A 17,244-nucleotide genomic window follows, 5' to 3' on the forward strand; every position below is an offset into this window, starting at 1 on the left:
TTTAAAAACAATGCTTTTAAAAGTAGGGTGTGAGTTTCCAAGAAATTATTTCTAGGCAAGCAAAAAAACCCCAAACTAACAAACAAAAAACCTCTCACGGTGGCACTTGAGAAAAAAAAAAAAAGCTTCTGTAGTAATCAGGTTAGTAATATGCCATTTGGACTAACCATTATTAGCAAATAACTGCTCATTACAGTTTGTCATGCGATGAATTCCCAGCTAGTTGCATATAATTCCTTTGCAAGTAACCTGCAATTCCAGTTGATTGTGTTTTGCACACTAGGTAAGAATATCACTTCAGGATTTATTGCTGGGTTATATTAATTCCTTGTACAAAGAGATTAACTTCACAGGGGCTAACTTAAATGCTGGGGAAAAGAAAAAAAATCCATAGATACTTACCTCTTACCGTAAGCATTCAAGGTGTATACTAACTTCAGATAGTCTGACAGGGTTCGTGTTTGGAGGTCATTCAGCTGTAAGAGTTTCCTTTCTGTCTGAGACTTGAGGAAGGTCTCTGGGTCCTAGTTCAGTATAGGCACCCTAGTGACACTGGTTTAAAAAAAAAAAAAAAAAAGTATTTTCTGGAGGAGCTGAGTGTTTATGGCTGAAGCTGCAATGGGAATTTTGCCACTAGCATCTATTTTTCCTTGAAGGCAACTCTGGTTTTTGTTCTTTGTCCATATTGTAAAGCAGAAAAACAAATCAGCCAGGAAACTGTATTTTCTCCCTCTGCGTTTTTAAGTTCCCATTTGTGATTGTAGAATGTTTTCATTAGAAGGTGCAAGCCAGAGTTGGAGAAAGAGGCTGAGTAGGCAACTTCAGTGCTGCTGGTGCTCTGCTCTTGGTTTTGATAGTTACAGCAGACTCCTTCTCTGCATGCCCCTCATGAGGATTGCACAGTGTTTGGGGCAGTTATCTCTCTACCTACAGAATGAGATGCCCACCTTCCATAGCTCTCCTGGCTATTGAAGTTGCAGTATCACAGTTGGCAGATGGGGGTGATGCAAGGCCGTGCTGCCCTCCTGGCATCGTCCTGCCCTCATGTCACTCAGACATCCCTGGGCCAGCTGGTCAGCCAGCTCTAACAGTCAAAAACTGCCACTTACTGAAAAAATTTGGCGGGATTATCTGTCTGACCACAGGCTGCATGAGTGTGTGTTGCTCTCATGAGGAAAGGGCAGCCTGCTGCAGGTGGATCAGCTCGAACAGGTTCTGAAACCATATCCTGGAACTAGCCCCTGGGTAATAATATTCAGAGGAAGAAAACTACTGTGCAGCCCCAGTCCTGACTGTGTTCTGTCACTACCATGGCTACAATGAGACTTCTGCCTTAACTTTTTTCACATTCTGCAGTACTTACCAAGTCTCAGTCTGTATGCTTATTGCCAGTTAGGCATATGTGGGCACTTGAAGGAAAAAAAAAGGGTTTGGAAACATTCTCAGTCAATACCTTTTTCTCTTTTCTCTTAGAAGTGAAGAAGAAGGCTGGCTTTATCACTCCAGTGCCGGGAGGGGTAGGACCTATGACTGTTGCAATGCTTCTGAAGAACACACTCATAGTTGCTAAAAAGCTCATTTACTAGAGCAAGTGGGCTATCTTGGAAGAAGAATCCAAGTTGTTCTATTTATTGATATACAAAACATTTATTTTTTGCTACAAAGATATTTATTTCTACATTTTATTTATTTTTTCATGTGAAGTATGTGGAACCTAATGGTTTACAGAATGTTTAAATACTTTGTGTTACCTCCTACTGACTTATTCTGCACAAAAATGAATTGGAGAATGCAGCCTATGCAGATAATTGACTACCAACAACATTATGTCTCTGAAAATGAAGAACAAAGCATGAATTACAAGTATGCCTGTGTATCTGGGGATGGCGTGCAATTACTGATATCTTTTCAGCATTTGGGACCTGCAGTTTTGATCAAACAGTATAAAAACTAAGTTTTAACATGCTAGATATCTTTTAAAAATATGGTTTGAGTTCTAAGGTCATGAAGCACTCTGGGTGCAGGTTGAAGTCCTGAAATTTTTTTTTTTTTTTTAAATACTTAGAGATAGCAGCAGAAATCTTGAATCTGAAAGGAGTGAAAGACTGACATTTTCATTTCAGCTGCCAGGCAGTCATGTTGACATTAATGCAAATGTTCAGTACAGGTTTTAAAATAGTCAATTAAACTTGAATTCTGGTGAAATTCTGACCTTAAGCATATGCAAGAGGTATGCATGAATAAGTAGCTAGAATTGAAGCCAGAATTATTTTCTTTCCATGTCTGGATTTGTTTGGCAAAGTGTTTTGGTGCATAATACCCTCATCCCACAAAATACCTGAATGGATGACTGGGTTGGATCGGACTTTAATTAGGTAGAATGTAGTTAAAACTACTATGTCTGTACATTATGTATAAGGGGGAGTGAGGAAGAAGAGGACGAGAAAAGCAGAAGTTTATCCCTGTTTAAATATTTCTGTTGGAATTTTAAGCCATTTAATTATTCTCTTATTTGCTGAAACTGCATGAAGGGTTTGTTTTTTTTTTTTTTTTAAGTCCGTGATGTAAGACTCTACCCTCTGAATCCCTCGTTACCATGTTTTGCTGCTTAGAGAGGACTACATGGGATTGTAAGATCAGTATGTTTCTATTACTCAAAATTTTAGTTCCAAGATGGGTCTAGAATAGTCTCTTTCAATGTAAAAGTTGGAGTGGAGTTACTGCTAAGATAGCATCTGAACTGTGAGCGTGTGCACTAATGACATGAAGAGCCTACCCCAATTCCTACTGAAGTCAGTGGAAGCCAGCCGGGACTTTTATTTTCATGTTTTTATCTCAGTTGGGATAACTTGGATTTATTTTAATTGAGAGCCTTGAGTGTTTGCCAGTAGACTATAGATAACTTGAAGGGGGAAGGAAAAAACATGTGACTACATACTACTGCCGTTAAACAAAAAAATTGTGCTTACTGTAATAAAAGAAACAAGATGGAACATTGCTTCCTTGCTGATTGTTCTTGTGATGGGCTTTCTGAGAGTTCCGTTTGATGCAGTGTTTACAGAAGAGGTTGATAGACTCATTACTAAGTATATACTCCAGTAGTGCAGACACTTGTTGATCTGTTTAAATTTAAGTGATAGAATAAATGTTAGGAGGATTGAGGTGCCTGTGGAGATAATACTGAGACTGATCAACCCATCACTAAGATGGAATAAAACTTGTTCACCATTATACTGGTCTTGGTGAAAAATGTTAATACAGTTTTGGGGGTGGTTGTGGTTTTTCTTTTTTTTATTAGTGTGGTAAGAGTGGAATGAATGGAGGTGTTTTGCATGTTCAGTCATTATATATTTTTAATCTGCTTACATTGCTGTTCTAGATTCATGTTTGTTTTCTTTGATTTAACTATAATCATCTCTGCACTTTTTTATTTGGCAGAATAACAATTTATGCCATTTCGCTTCTGTCGCTTGAGTGAGTCTGCCTCTTTCATGTCCTACAAACAGTTTATTGCGCATCTTAAGCTTTTTCTCTTTTCTCCTGTGGTGGCTGGGTTAGCATTACACCAAAGCCGGTGAGACCGAGGTTTTGCTCAATGGCATGCTATTTTCAGAGCTGCCAGACACATCTGGGACAGTGTTCTCCACTGGGAGAACATACAGAAGGAAGGGCCTATTAAGCAGCTCAAAAAGCATGCTCGTGTGCCAGAGCTGGTGAAGTCCAGTCAAAGCATGAACGCCCTGTGGCGGACAGAGGCACGGCCTTATCCACAGAAGCCTTCTCCCAGGCCTACCGCACCCAGCTGCATTGCCTAATGACAAAGCCACCTCTCCGATTCAAGCCGGATTAAGCTCCCATTGTGTAGATGGGCGTTGAAAGCAAGGCTCATGAGACTTAGCTCTGCTCGGGACTGATTGCAGGGGTTATCCAGGTAGGCATAAACACTCCTGTCGATGTGGGGAGCGCACAGGCTGCACTCGATCAGCGTGCAGGCATGCAGCAATTCAGGATAGCGAAGGAAGGGAAAAGCCTCCTGGAATGCAGTCCGTGAGCAGGAGAATGCATAATTAAAATGTGCATAACTAGCTTGTGTTTTTCCCTTAACATGTGAAGTGGTTAGATTTAATCCTACAGATCACTGAGAGAGCGCAGCGTAGAGGGAGAACTCGAGCTGACCAGAGTCAGCTTTTATCAGAAGATTTTTGGTTTTAAAATATAAAAATTGTGAAGTGTTTTTGTTGCTTGGAGCTCACGGTTGAGAAAGCAAAAGTTGTTGCTGGGGTGAAGTGCGTAACTCTCCTTCAGTGAGAGTCGAGTTGTTGGTGTGTGTGTACGTTACTGACCTGGGCACTTCGGATGATCTGCTCTAGTGTGTTTGGCTACGTAAGTACCCTTCAGAGAGACCAGTCCTACTTGTTCCAAGCTGCCTGTGACCGAGGAAGTTGGACAGCGTTTGGGGCTGTGGAGACTGGTTTAGTAGAAGAAATGTGTATGACAGGTATGTCTTGGAGACCTCCAAACACTTTATGCAAAAAGTACGATTGTTTTCATTATGCATACTCACTTCCTTGAAAAGGTAGAGATGGGCTTTTATGGCAGTATAGTGGCAGGAGTGATGAAGGGATCACCTAAAAAAGGAGGCAACAGCTTTACTGCTCTTTCAGTTGGTGTTTTCTCAGTGACAGCGCTTTGCCAGGTTTCAACTCGTGCCCGGCACGACAGCCTGTAGCTCCAGCCAGCAGTCCTGGGCTTGTGCAGGGCTGGTGGCCTGCCTTGCTTCCGTGTTGTGCACGTGGGAAGGCTGAGCAAAAAGTGATTAGCATGCCCCTTGGCTCGCCAGAGCCTGTGATCAAAGGCCTCTTGCTGGCAGTCATTGATGGAGAACATCATCCATTATCTTCGTGTCTGATCACTTCCTAATCTTGGCAGTAGCTGTTCTCGCAGTTTCTCTTCTGGATGGCAGGGAAGGACCAAGGAGGGAGCACAAGCGAAGCAGGGGTTGGTCCATGGACCCTGAACTCCAGAGTAGCATCCTGAATGCTGACCGTCCTCCTGGAAGTAACACAAGACCTACATTGCTAAGGGAAAGAAAAATCACATTTTTCACAATACGTCATTTTTCATTTTTCTCACCTCTGCTTTGCTGTATTTCGTTGATCTGCTCTGGCAGATACCAGGTCTCACTTTAAAACTGTATCTTTGCATGCACAATTATGCCCACAGGTAATAGGAAACCAGGGTTTCAAAAGAAAACCTGATCCCATTGCCAGATAATAGCAGTTTCCTAAATAAATGTGTGGTTGCCCTGGGGCTTGAGGTTGTTGCCAGATGCACCTTTTTTTGATTGGTGAGAACAGCAGATGACGCTTCATGGCATATAAGTGCAAGAGAAAACACGGGAGCACAGATAAGCAGAGCAAGCGAGCCATCTGGAAAGAAGAGTTGAGAAGGTCTTTAAAGCAGCTGCTTGCCATGGCATTTGGAATGCTAATCTATATTTTGCTGAAAGGTAGGTTTGGAGGAGGCTTTTCAGTGTTGTAAGTTACAAGGCTTTGTTGAACAACAGTTTGCTCTTTCTGAAATAAGGCATAAGGGTGGGAAGCATGCAAACACATTGCAAAGCAGAATTACCTCAGCAGTTTTAAACCTGGATGAAATTCTAACTGATAGGATATAATTTAGACTCTTTGAAAAGAAGCTATTTAGACTGGTAAATAGGTGTAACATTGTAGTGTATTACAGGTATCTGTGTCGTAAATTGGGTAAGATAGTAGAATGGAGAACAGAATGAGAACGGAATGGATATGTATTTTGGAAATGTGCAAACAATAGTTTGTTTCCCCACAGTCATAATTATGCTGTGGCAAAAGGAAGTTTGAGGCAAAAATGTTTTAAATGAATTGTTATTATACTGCTGCATTGTATCAGAATTGTGTTAAGTGGGTACATGTTTTATGGATGAAATGAACCTTGAATAGATATATTGAGTTTTTCTGTTACAGTAAGCATCTATTTGCATTACACAGCAATGGGGGCATTGAGTGAAGAGTCAGCTATTACTGTTCCATCCCTCAGCACCGACTTATGGAATAATAGCACAAAAAACAACGCTGAAGGTATTTATTTTTTGTTCTGTTTGTCTATATTAATCTGTCACTTAAAAAAAACCAAGACAAAACAAAAAAACACCACCAAAAAAACCTGGACAAAACAACCAAACAGCCCAAACACCAAAACAACAACAAAAAAGAAACGACAAAATCTATTATGACAATAGCAGCTACAATGCTCCTGTCACTTGGACACTGTTGAATTTTGTGTGTGTTTTATTTGTGAGATGAGCTGCTTTCTCCACAGAGCCTTAAAACTGTCTCTGAAGTGATAGCTGCCACTTGGATGGGGTGGGCTCAGCATTGACCAGCTAAAGGATCGTTTATCTAAATTCAGTTATAATTTGAAGATGATATTTTAAGGCTGATTGGGATAAGTGATCTGTGTTTCTGATGGCCGTTGGTGTTACTTTTAACTAGTGCTTGGTTTCTAGCTGTCTTCAGTGTGAATCTTTATGCACACGAGTGGGAATGCAGCAAGCATAACTTCAAGTGATGCCTCTCATTACTGTTACTCAGTAGTTTCTTTCTTTGTTGCAGTTTTGCTTTCGGCTGTCGCAGCTTCTGCAGCCCTTCTCAGACTGCTAGCTCTCTCTTTTCTTTCTTTTACTTTTCTGACTGAAATGTGAACTCAAGCTATTTCCCTGCCAACTGAGACCAGAGCGTGGTGTTTATCCTGCAAGCTGCATTTTGATGTTACTTCAGGTGCTAGTGATGTCATTACTTGTGGAGAACTGTGCGATCTGGAACTGAGGTTTTGGCAGGTCAGTAAAGGAGGAAAGGATTTTAACTGTGATACTTATTAATGTCTTTGTACTTTAAAAAGAACATAAACATGCATACAAATCATCTTCTGTTAATTGTAAGTCATCACAGGATGTCTTACAAGCTTTTTTAAGTAGATCTACAAGCTTTTTATTTTTCTCATAACAAGTCAAACTGTTGGATTTTTTTTGTCTAATTTGTCATAGTGGTACGGTGTTACGGATGGATGGATGAATGTATATATATGTGGGGCTTATATATATATGTGTGTGATATATATATATATATCACACACATATATATATATATGTGTGTGTGATATATATATGTATATATACACACACACATGTGTTTGTGAAGTCACAAAGATGTTGATTTTTGACTGCAGTAGTTTGATTCATCAGTGCAGCACTGTGGTCTGGTGTGGTGGATTTGTCTCTGACACGATTCTTCCAGAGATGCATACAGCAAACAGAACTTTAATAAAGCAGAAATATGTTCTGACTCGTTAAGTACCTTGTTTGTATTATTTCTAGAAAGCAGGAGTTATGAGCCATGTTTTAACAAGTAAGAGGCTTATTTATAGGGACACAGCCGTGTCTGTAGCTGTCCTGTGTACCCTTATGCTAGCTGTGGCTGTGCAAGTCAACTGCATATCAGTGCTTTTAGTTGAGAGTGTGTTCTCTTCAAAGGTAGAAGCAAATTCACAAACATACAAGCACATGTTTACATGGGTAGTTAAAAGTGTATTTCGGTGGACTTTTTACAAAGTCACTGAAAAATTAGAAAATAGCATTTCCAGAAAGAAGATTGAAAAGAAATGCTTAAAGAGTCACCAAAGAAACTGGCTGTACCTCTGATATTTTCTTGTAGCTTCCATTCTTGTGCACGTTAAGTTTATGGTAAAGTTTATAACCGAGGTTTAGTAATACTGGATCCGAAGAAGAGGAATTCCTGCTTAAGTATCGCTGGAGGAACTGGCAATCTCTTGTGAGATTGCAGGTCCTCTGGGGACTGAGGTCCAGTTTGTGGAAAACCATTAATTTCTGCTCAAACCATTTGTCCTCTATGTACAAGATCATGTTGTATTTCCTTATTTTATGTTTCAAAGACTCTACTTGTCACCAGTGCTGGGGCTGGGAAACAGGCTCGGTGATCAGCCGTGGGGGAAAGGGTAATAAATAGGGTACCTGACTGGGAGCTGACACAGTAGGAATAACAAACTTGTGATGCTGTTTGGGCTGAAGGGGAGCTTTCGTAGCAAAATGGGTAGCTAGGAGTAGGGAAGGGCTTGGTTTTACTGTGAAAAAAATGAGATCCCTTTACTGCTGTGAGCTGCTGCTTCTGTGCAGCCTGTAAGGGAGGCCCCGAACCTGGGGCTGACCCCTTCCCTCCCTCCCCTTTCTGACTCTCCCGTTCCTCCCCAGCGCACCATACTTGAAGGCTGAGTTGTCGTGGTCTTAGCAGCTGACTCTTTTTGTTGCCGGTCTGTCAGTTTTGGCATGCCCAGGCTTCCAAGTACCTGTAGTTTTGATTTCATGTCAGATCTTGCCAAGTGTATCTGTTTGAATGACTCAGTTGCAGGCAACTGTCAAGTGCTTACACAGCATGCTTTTCTTTCCTCACGTGACATGAAAGGGCACATGGATGTGTTTATTCAACAGCTTATTTAGTATCTAGGTGGATAATATGATATGAATTAGCATAATGCTCTGGGATGGGTTAGAAAGTCGTTCTTTTTGTTTTCAAGACTCATCATTCTTTCAGAGCTAATTTGTGCTCTTGCAACGTCAAAATAATTGGCACTTAGAATTTTTGTGTGTACATTTAAGATCTGATCTTACAACCCACAATGGACAAAGCTCTTGCTTCTGACAGCACGGGAGGAATGTATTGCTCGTTTGTCGCCTGCGCAGCAAGATGCTTGTCTCAGACGCTTTCTAGGCAGGCTGCTGCTCTAGGCTGACCTTTGTGGTGACAGTTCTGACTTTTACAGCACTCGGGAAGAGGTTTCACATACCCGCATGAAGCGAGGTTTCTTCTAGACATTGGTGGATAGAAGGGTGCCACCTCTTGGCAGCAGTGCCGTAAATGTCCTCATCCATCTGGTGGAAGTTTGAGTAGAGATGGGTGGGGATTTCATGCCTCTGGCATGTAGATTTGTACCTTCATTGTTTATTTTTTTTCCTCACGTATGGCAGAGATACAAATGAAATGTTAAACTTGGGTAGTAGACATCTTCTCAGGGCCCAGCAGAAGAGTAATACTTTGGTTGGTAGGAAACACACGTTAAAGGGTCCCGTTGAGTGGTTATGTCTAGTGGTTTTGTAATGCACCGTTCAGCCCCCTTTGTGCTGAAATGGTGATTTAAAACAGTTGGTGTTGAAGTGTTTGAGAAGCACGGGGAAAGCGTGAATGTGCCATTGCCCATTTCCTGAAACTCCTCCCAGCAGAGATTCAGTAGCTGGTCTTTAGGTACATTACACCTAAGTGAAAACGGGTTTTTGCAGGTCTCCTGCATCCTGGATCTCCTTGGCATGCTGAGCCCTGCAGCTGTGTTTATCATGTGCTTTGTTTTCTGTTGTGCTTTCCCCAGCAGTGAGCATTGTACAGTCCGGTGCAGAAAAAAGTATCATCCATCTCTTGTCATAAAAATCTGTCTTTTCTTCCTGAAATCTGTCCTTTCTTAAGTTCTTCTTCTCTTCCTTAAATCTGTCCCTCCAAGGCCTGGTCCTGTGATAACTGTGCTTTCAGCCAACCAGGCAGTCCCTGGAGCTTGTCGGCAGCGTTCCCGGAGCCAGCCAGAAAAGAGCCAGAGCTTGATACTAGAGCTCGTGTGTAGCCAGTGCCAATTTCTTCCCCTGCAGAGTGTGTGGTTCAAGGCTATGGGTGTGTCTGCCCTGTGCAGGGCTTTCTATAGCAGAGATACCATTCTGGTTCCAGTATATGGGGACAACGTAGCTGTGGTAGCATAGAGCTCACTGCAAGGTGATGCTGCCTGCAAGTCTGCGAGCCACTTCAGGGGCTCCCCTGCTGCGTTGTAGTGTGCCACAGGGTCTCAGTCTCAGCATGTCCTTCAGTCCGTAGGTCACTTGAGTGCTCGGCTGAAACTGTAGATTTGGTTTACAGTTTCTAGCTTTAGCTCTGCCACAGTGTGAAGACTGGCTTGTGATTTTTCCTTACAAGAGTGGAGAAGGTGCGCTTTTCTCAGCCTAAAGACGTTCATTTTAAACCAAGATGTGTTTTTTCCTCCTCTGTAACCTTTCCCGAGAACCTGTAGTAAACCAACACGTTCTTTTTCAAGTAGACTTGAATTGTTACTTGTTCTAAGTCTCTTGATAAGCTGGAAGTCTGATTACTCTGTCAGGTTTGAGAGGGCACTATTTTCAAAGTAGTGTTGTTTGATCTGAGTAACAGTGATAGCATCATGCCTCTTAGGTGTCCAAACCACATGATTCACAACCGAAGTTGTGAATTGCTCTAACATGTGGGCATAGAGTAGAGCAGCTGTTTACCATCTCTTGTCATATCTATGATGAAGCTGCATAAAGGACAAAGAAAAAAAATCGCTTAGTTGAGCACGCAGGGGGAATTCATGCTATCAAATGACTCAAACTAGAATTCAATTGGGAGTTTAGGAGGTTGCTGCTGTTACTCCTGAAAAATGTGTCATGGGATCTCGAGTTGCCTGCAGGACAGCTAGAGTCCTAGGTCTTGGACAGTGGTTCCATCAGTGTAGTATCTCCAGACCGTGATTCAGCACTTAGTCAGAAAGGAAGGTTTCTGTTTGCTGTACTACTGTTCAGCCACTCTGAACAGACCTTGTCACCGTCCTGAATGATGTTATTTTTCTTGTGGTCATAACTGAAAGATGGTGTTGACATATACTGAGTTAGAAAATCACCTTCAGCCATCACTAAAACAGTCCCCTGAAATAGCAAGACATTGCTCGGACACCCTACCCCAGCAGCGATTTCTGTAACTTGGTAGAGAGACCAGTTCAAACAGATACTTGCTTCAATGGTGAAGCTTTTCAGCTTTCTTTGCACTTGCCGCACCCCTGTTCCCATGTTGCAGATTTGTTCCAGCCTCTGCACTCCTGCACAGCAGGGTGCCTGGCTCCTGGACTCGGGCACTCTCCTATCAGAATGTAACATCAAGGTCTGATCCCAAAGAACAGTTTTGCCTCCTCCTTTATTCCCATTTGAGCCTCCGTGGTTGGGAATAAGGTAGTCATGTTCTGTGCTTTCAAAGCAGAAGCATGCTTACTGACCTGGATGCATATAATTTTGCACAAGTTCAGAAACTTACTAGTCGTGGACCGTGCTTTTGCATGGGAGTACCATCCGGGCAGTCTTGGCTGCTCACAAGCATAACCAGGCACTTTGCTAACATTAGACCATGGAGAATGGAGGGAGGGAGCAGTCCCACCGTTTGTCACTCATAGCTGCAGAGCTGACGGGCAGGAGTGTTAGAAATGCAGTAGTTTCTCTTGTGGTGGGGAACAGAAAAAAGGAATTAACTGATCATTTGAATTCAGACTGGGAAGCATACTGAGAATAGTTCAGTGCTCTCATATATGTCTTAAATCCCTGATACTCCAGGGATGTTTTTTCTGATTGGATTGCAGGTTAGACAGTGCTGATGTTACCCTGGATGAATCTCCCATAATCATTTTTATACATGCTTCTCAAGAGCAAGTAAAGCATTTACAGTTTGTTCTTTCTCTGAAGCTATGCTGGAATGTCTTAGAAGCTTGTTCTGCTTAGCGGTGTTTGAATCTGCTCATGAGACATACCACAGCAAATTTATGTATTAAGTGTTTTCTGCAGGCAATGTCTGTTCAACTTGAGTTGTGAAAATATATTAAAATTATTTTTTTTCCCAAGTGTAACGTGACTTTTTCTCCTTTCACAGTAGACTACACAGAGCAACCAAAGCTCTTGAAGCTCATGCAGACCTGTCTTGAAGAACACCACAGCTATTGTATCAATGGGCTCTGTGCTTTCCACAGCGAATTGAGGAAACCCATATGCAAGTAAAGAATACTGCTTATAAGTATCCTTCTTAGAAAATAACAACAGTAGTACTATTTCTTTGTCTCTTACACATTACTAACATAATGTGACTAATTTTCATCAGAGCATAGCTTTCAAGTACCAGTCAGGTATTTGCAGGCTTAAAGTTTGGCCCAGGCTGGAGCACTATGGTGGCTCAGGACAGTTAACAAGGCAGTAGTGCTGTGCTAGTGTAATACTAAGAAAGGGAGAGGGGAAAATTTGCAGCTTTGTAGGTCACTGCTATGATGCCATCTCAAATCACAACTGGCGCTAGAGTAAATAGTAGAGGAAAAAGCAGATTTTCACAGGGGGCCCAATGAAGGGGGCAGGATCTTTGAAGATGTGAGCTGCCACTCCCATATTCCATAACTGCTTACACAGCAATCAGGACTATGATATCCTTAAAATTTTCTGGGGTTCATACTGGGCAGCTTTGGCCTTGGGAGACATTATAGCAGCTGAGGATTCAGCAGAGCACAGTGCTCTTCATCCACGCCCTCTGCGATGAGGGTATGTTTAGACTGAATTTGCTGCTGTGACTGCAGTACTTGAGCTAGCCTTAAACTAGATAGACTGGGTCAACTGGTAGTCTTGGTGAAGAGGTTCTGACTGAGCACCAGATTCAGCCCATCCTCGTTTAGACTTGTTCTAAATTGTTTAAAACTGATGAAAACTAACGTGTTTCTCAAACACAAAGCGTAAGAAGTTCTGAGTAATTCTTGCATGGTGTATATTTATTTTGTAGGTGCCTGGCAGGTTATAATGGAGAGAGGTGTGAACACTTAACACTAAATTCATATGCACATAATTCTTACGAACGCTACATTGCTGTGGGAATTGGTGTAGGAATACTGGCAAGTGGGATACTTGCTATCATCTACTGCTACGTAAGAAAGAGGTACGGGAGATATGTAACCTTCTGATTACACTCATATGAATTACAGTGGGCAGGAAGAAATGGTGTTCAGAGTTTTGAGGGCATGGGGAGTGTGTTCTTGCCTGTTACTGATCTGCGGTGTGATGATAAAGTTGCTGACACTCCGTACCTCTGCTTTCCGATCCACCAGTCGGGTCAAATGGTGTGATTGTCTGAAATGTGGGTTTCAGTGGGGCTGCCTAAATGAGTTAGGTGATTAGCTTTCTGCTCAGACTGCTGTGGTTGTAGATGTTTCTGATTAAATCACATGATCTTGTGCATTTTAGATGCAGGAAATTGAAATCACCCTACAAAGTCTGCATGGGCGAGACGGCGTTGTGAAGGTCGGGCATTGGGACACTTACCAGTTTGCCTGTAAACGAGAGGAAGTTCTGCTGGGAAGGCCACCCCACGCCATCTGGCAGGTACCCCAGCCTCGCTGATGAGATGAATAAAGGGAATGATGGAGGAAGTACATAAAAGGAACTCCTGCAGAACTGATAGGCTCCATTCAATTTTGAAGAAAGACTTCCTCTTTTTAGTAAAGGTTACTAAATGAGCAGGTCTGACCAGCTAAGGATACCTGTAGCCCTCTCGACGCTCTCCTGTGGTTGGTATTTGCTGAGTGGAGGACTGGTTGGTTTTAGCTATTTTCAGTCATTTCAAGCCCTAGTACAGTGTTCTGCTCTGGTCTTTTGTGTCTTTTTTTTTTTTTTTTTTCTTTGTCCCCCCCTTCTTTTTTCTCCTCTGGAGGAAAAGCACAACCTGTGTCACAATGGAGTTGTATTCTGAACATCATGTGCTGACACGTAACCGTTTGGGTTCTGATTTCAGTGTATGCTGCCTATGTGTGTGGATAAACAGCCCTCTTCCAACACTACAGTTATCTTCAGTGTGCTAAGCAAAGTGTAGGCTTCTGTTGCCATGAAGGACAAAATCGTAAAATGCTTTGGACTGAGGAAAATGGATGGTTCTCAAAAGCTTACGTAAACTTAGGAATAGAGAGTAAGCAATTCCTGGAAAATTAGATGGTGACACTTCTGGGCACGTTCTTACTATTTTCAGAAGCAAAGGAATTGGACATCTTTCTCAAAATGGATTATTGAGTGTGCTCATGACAAAAAACTCTACTCTTCCCTAACATCATATAGCAGCTCATCAGATTCACAGAACTTCAGGCAGAACATTACCTTGCTGCAGTGTGATTTCAGCACAAGACTTCAGTTGCTAAAAAAGCTGAAATTTTGCTATGAAACTCGGGTGTAGCCTTGCCCAGGAACACGCGCTCTTTATTCTGTACTCACATGATGTGCACAAATGTGACCATTCAAATAAGAAGGAAGTGACCGTAGAGATTTTGTTCCACCCTGGACAAACAGATTTACATATCAGATGTTTGTTTTTCTTCATCTTGCCTACAAATAATTGAAAAGATAAAAAGATTTTGTTCAAGGAAAAGGGAAGAAAATAGGATCTGAAGACAGTGGCACTGACTGTGACTTCTCACTGACAGTTGGAGTGTTTGCCAGTGCTGATGAGACTGGAGATGACTATGAGATCTTCATTTCAGTTGTTACACATAGCAGGCACATCTGCTAAGCTTAGTCATCTACAAGAAAAAGGCAGTTAGGGACTGTGCAATTTTATGGGATGATATGGCTCCTAAATTTAGGTGCCCTGCTGGAAAGCTCCATTTCTTTGTTATGTGTGTTAATTGTCCCAACAGGACGCGTGTCATTTCTTGAAAAAAAAAAAAACCCCTGTGTATTTGTGAGACTACAGTGATAATGCTGAAATGCGTATGAAAGACTGGGCTTTGGAAGGGTAAATGTACATTTGGCACTTGAGTGGTCTGAAGTTCAGTGGGCTTCTCACACAGGGGCATCCTGGTCAGTACCTGAGTCAGCTTGACTCTCTGATACTAATAAATAAAACGACACATCACACTGGTTGGTTGGAGTCCCAGCGCAACAGCCTGGAGCAAGTGACGCATGCAGAGAAAGGATTGGTGAGGAGCTGGATGAAGACAGACACCAGTCCTTTCCTTTACGCATTGAAATGAGTGTTTTGTAAGAGGCACTGAGCTAATTTTTCCAACTCTTGGCGTTTTTGTTTTCTTCATCTCAAGTTAAATCTTCAGATCTCTGCACTGCATGTTCCTTTCTGTTCTTCTGACCTTTTCTTAGTATCCACCAAGAGACAACTTCTGCTCTTCACGATTTTTCAGCCAGCTTTCAGTAGTTGCTGTAATGTTTTCTGTGTTATATGTACGTAGTGAGAGTGCAATTAGATGTGAATTACAACCTGCATATCCACACACCTCAAAAAACACCCTTCACCCCTTGCACACACTGGACAGACTGAACGGAAATACCTATTAGAAATGTGCGTGTCATCAGGGAACCACAGGTGAGAGATCTTTCTCATATATCTCAGAGAAAATTTTAGAGCTAGATAGGCCAAAGGATGAAAAGCCTCAAAGCTTTTTGTCCTGTGAGTGACTCTCCTTCTCGTGAGTGAGTTGCCTCTTCCTGCATTCACAGGGCGAGTGCTGCATTCCCTTCTAGGGGACCAACCCTTCTGCATCCCAGAGGTGCCTTGGAGCAGACACACACAGCAGCACAATTTGTGCAGGGTATACTTGCAGTTGTTAAAGGAGTTCTAGGGACAGCGGTTTGAACAACCGGGCTTTCACTTGTCCAAAGAAAGCTGTCAGGGGCAGATGGAGTTTGTTTGTTCTTTAAGCATTTTGACACCTTTTACGTATCTGTGGCCAAGCAGGTGCCTTGAAGGATACACAAGTGCTTCTTCAAAAGTATCTACTTATTGCAGGGAGACACTCTATACCTATAGAAACACACACTGACTTCCTTTTTTTTTAATGTTTGGTTAAACATAACAGGAAAGAAAGGTTTACTTCAAAGCCACAATTTAGCAGGAGACTAAATAGTGCGATATTTTTTTATAGTTTGCTTTCCGGTCCAAGGCAGCTTTGGAAGGGCTGCCAGTGAAAGATGCTGAGATTTTTCTGCTAGTGAAAGAAAAGCTTGAGTGAGACACCAGATGAATATGTCCTATGCAAAATGAGACTTTGTGTAAGGGCAGAATGAGAATAAAATGGAAAGATGAAGATGGGAAGAAGGAAGGAAAAGGAGATCTTTGCTTGATTTTAGTTTTCCAAGAGGCTTCCAGAGATGGGTTCTTCACCACCGGGGTGCTGTATGCCTTTTGTGCTGAAGGCTACCAGCTCCTTAGACATCCAAGGCTAGTGGCACCGACATGATGACAGATTTCTCCATCAGTCTGTAGAGTTTACAGGCTGTACCCCATGTGGGAGAAGAGTGTTGTCACTGCAGTTTTAAGGGATTTCATCAGACCCAAGCTGTGTTTGAGGCATCACTGCATGAATGAATCACTCTGCTGTTTGATACAGTGACCCGGCCGAGGAAGTCTGCATTGCCTCAGATAGCTTCGTGGACTCAGCCATGCTGAGCCCTGCCTTGATAAGTGACAGATGCTGCTGGGCTAGTGTGGTGTGTTGCTGCTTACAGTGTTGAATTTCCTGCAGAACTGGCCTGTCAGAGGATCAGGATCATCTTTCCTGGCTCATTTATCAGGCTCAGACTCCTTCTGTAATGGCATAATTAACAGAATCATAAGCTTCTGCTTCCTATTAGCTGCACATGCCAAAAACTGTCATTTCAAGAGGAGACCCTGTGTTCGTGTGGCTTTTAGGCGGTCCAGCACCAGCACTGTTGGGGCACCCCCTCAGCAGGGCCAAGAGAGAGATGTTAAAGACTGCACCCTGCCCTTCCAAAGGACAGAGCATTGGCCCTGCATATGGTCCTGGCTGGTAGAACCACACTTGCTTTTCCTGCAACTCATCTCTCAAGCCCTTAAGCCATCCAGCCCTCTGCCTGCTTCTCTGGTGCCTGCAGTCACTGTGCAGGTGTACACTGTTGCTAATGCCCAGCAGTGACTTGAATACCTCCCCTGAACTTGACACCCATTTTCTGTTGAAGCGTGTGGGTGGCCTGCAGTTTACCTGATCGCAGCAAGGACTATTTAAAATGGCAAGATGCAAGCCTGTGGAAAAGATGAACTGTCCTTTCAAAATACTGCTTTTACTCCTGTATTGATGGCTTATGTTCGGAGTATGCAGAGTCCCTGTCCTGCCAGCCTGATAGGGTGCACTGTTGGTTAACAGCGGTGCCCACCGTCGCGCACGGCTGATTCAGCAATCTGAGCTGCAGTGGCACAGCAGCAGTCAGGCTACTGGCCCATCTAGTCCAATAGCCAGCCGGTGACTGCAGACAGTGCCAGAGGCTCCTGAAGGAGGTCTTAGAGGCCTGGTGGCAGGCAGGTAGGTAGGAGACAGTTTTCCCTCAGAGAG

At 42.8% G+C, this 17,244-nt stretch overlaps 1 protein-coding gene across 11 annotated transcripts in view; it reads left to right on the plus strand.

Moving 5' to 3' along the window:
* Nucleotides 1-14,797, plus strand: part of MTHFD2L (methylenetetrahydrofolate dehydrogenase (NADP+ dependent) 2 like) — a 49,479-nt gene extending 34,682 nt beyond the window's left edge. For 3 of the 11 annotated variants that reach the window (XM_033007478.2, XM_042796332.1, XM_042796334.1), the window contains 4 exons: nucleotides 6,027-6,116; nucleotides 11,793-11,913; nucleotides 12,681-12,833; nucleotides 13,139-14,797. In XM_033007478.2, the coding sequence (XP_032863369.1) occupies nucleotides 6,027-6,116; nucleotides 11,793-11,913; nucleotides 12,681-12,833; nucleotides 13,139-13,193 (419 nt within the window). In that variant the 3' untranslated portion in view covers nucleotides 13,194-14,797. Of the gene's footprint in view, nucleotides 1-1,473; nucleotides 3,232-6,026; nucleotides 6,117-6,650; nucleotides 6,869-11,792; nucleotides 11,914-12,680; nucleotides 12,834-13,138 lie in introns of those variants that run through there. The other 8 variants (XM_042796333.1, XM_042796336.1, XM_042796339.1 and 5 more) reach the window with 5 other exon arrangements.
* The last annotated feature ends 2,447 nt before the right edge of the window (nucleotides 14,798-17,244 follow it).

Source organism: Tyto alba, unplaced genomic scaffold (assembly GCF_018691265.1).
Source record: "Tyto alba isolate M040663 unplaced genomic scaffold, T.alba_DEE_v4.0 Super-Scaffold_23, whole genome shotgun sequence".
Lineage (NCBI taxonomy): Eukaryota > Metazoa > Chordata > Aves > Strigiformes > Tytonidae > Tyto > Tyto alba.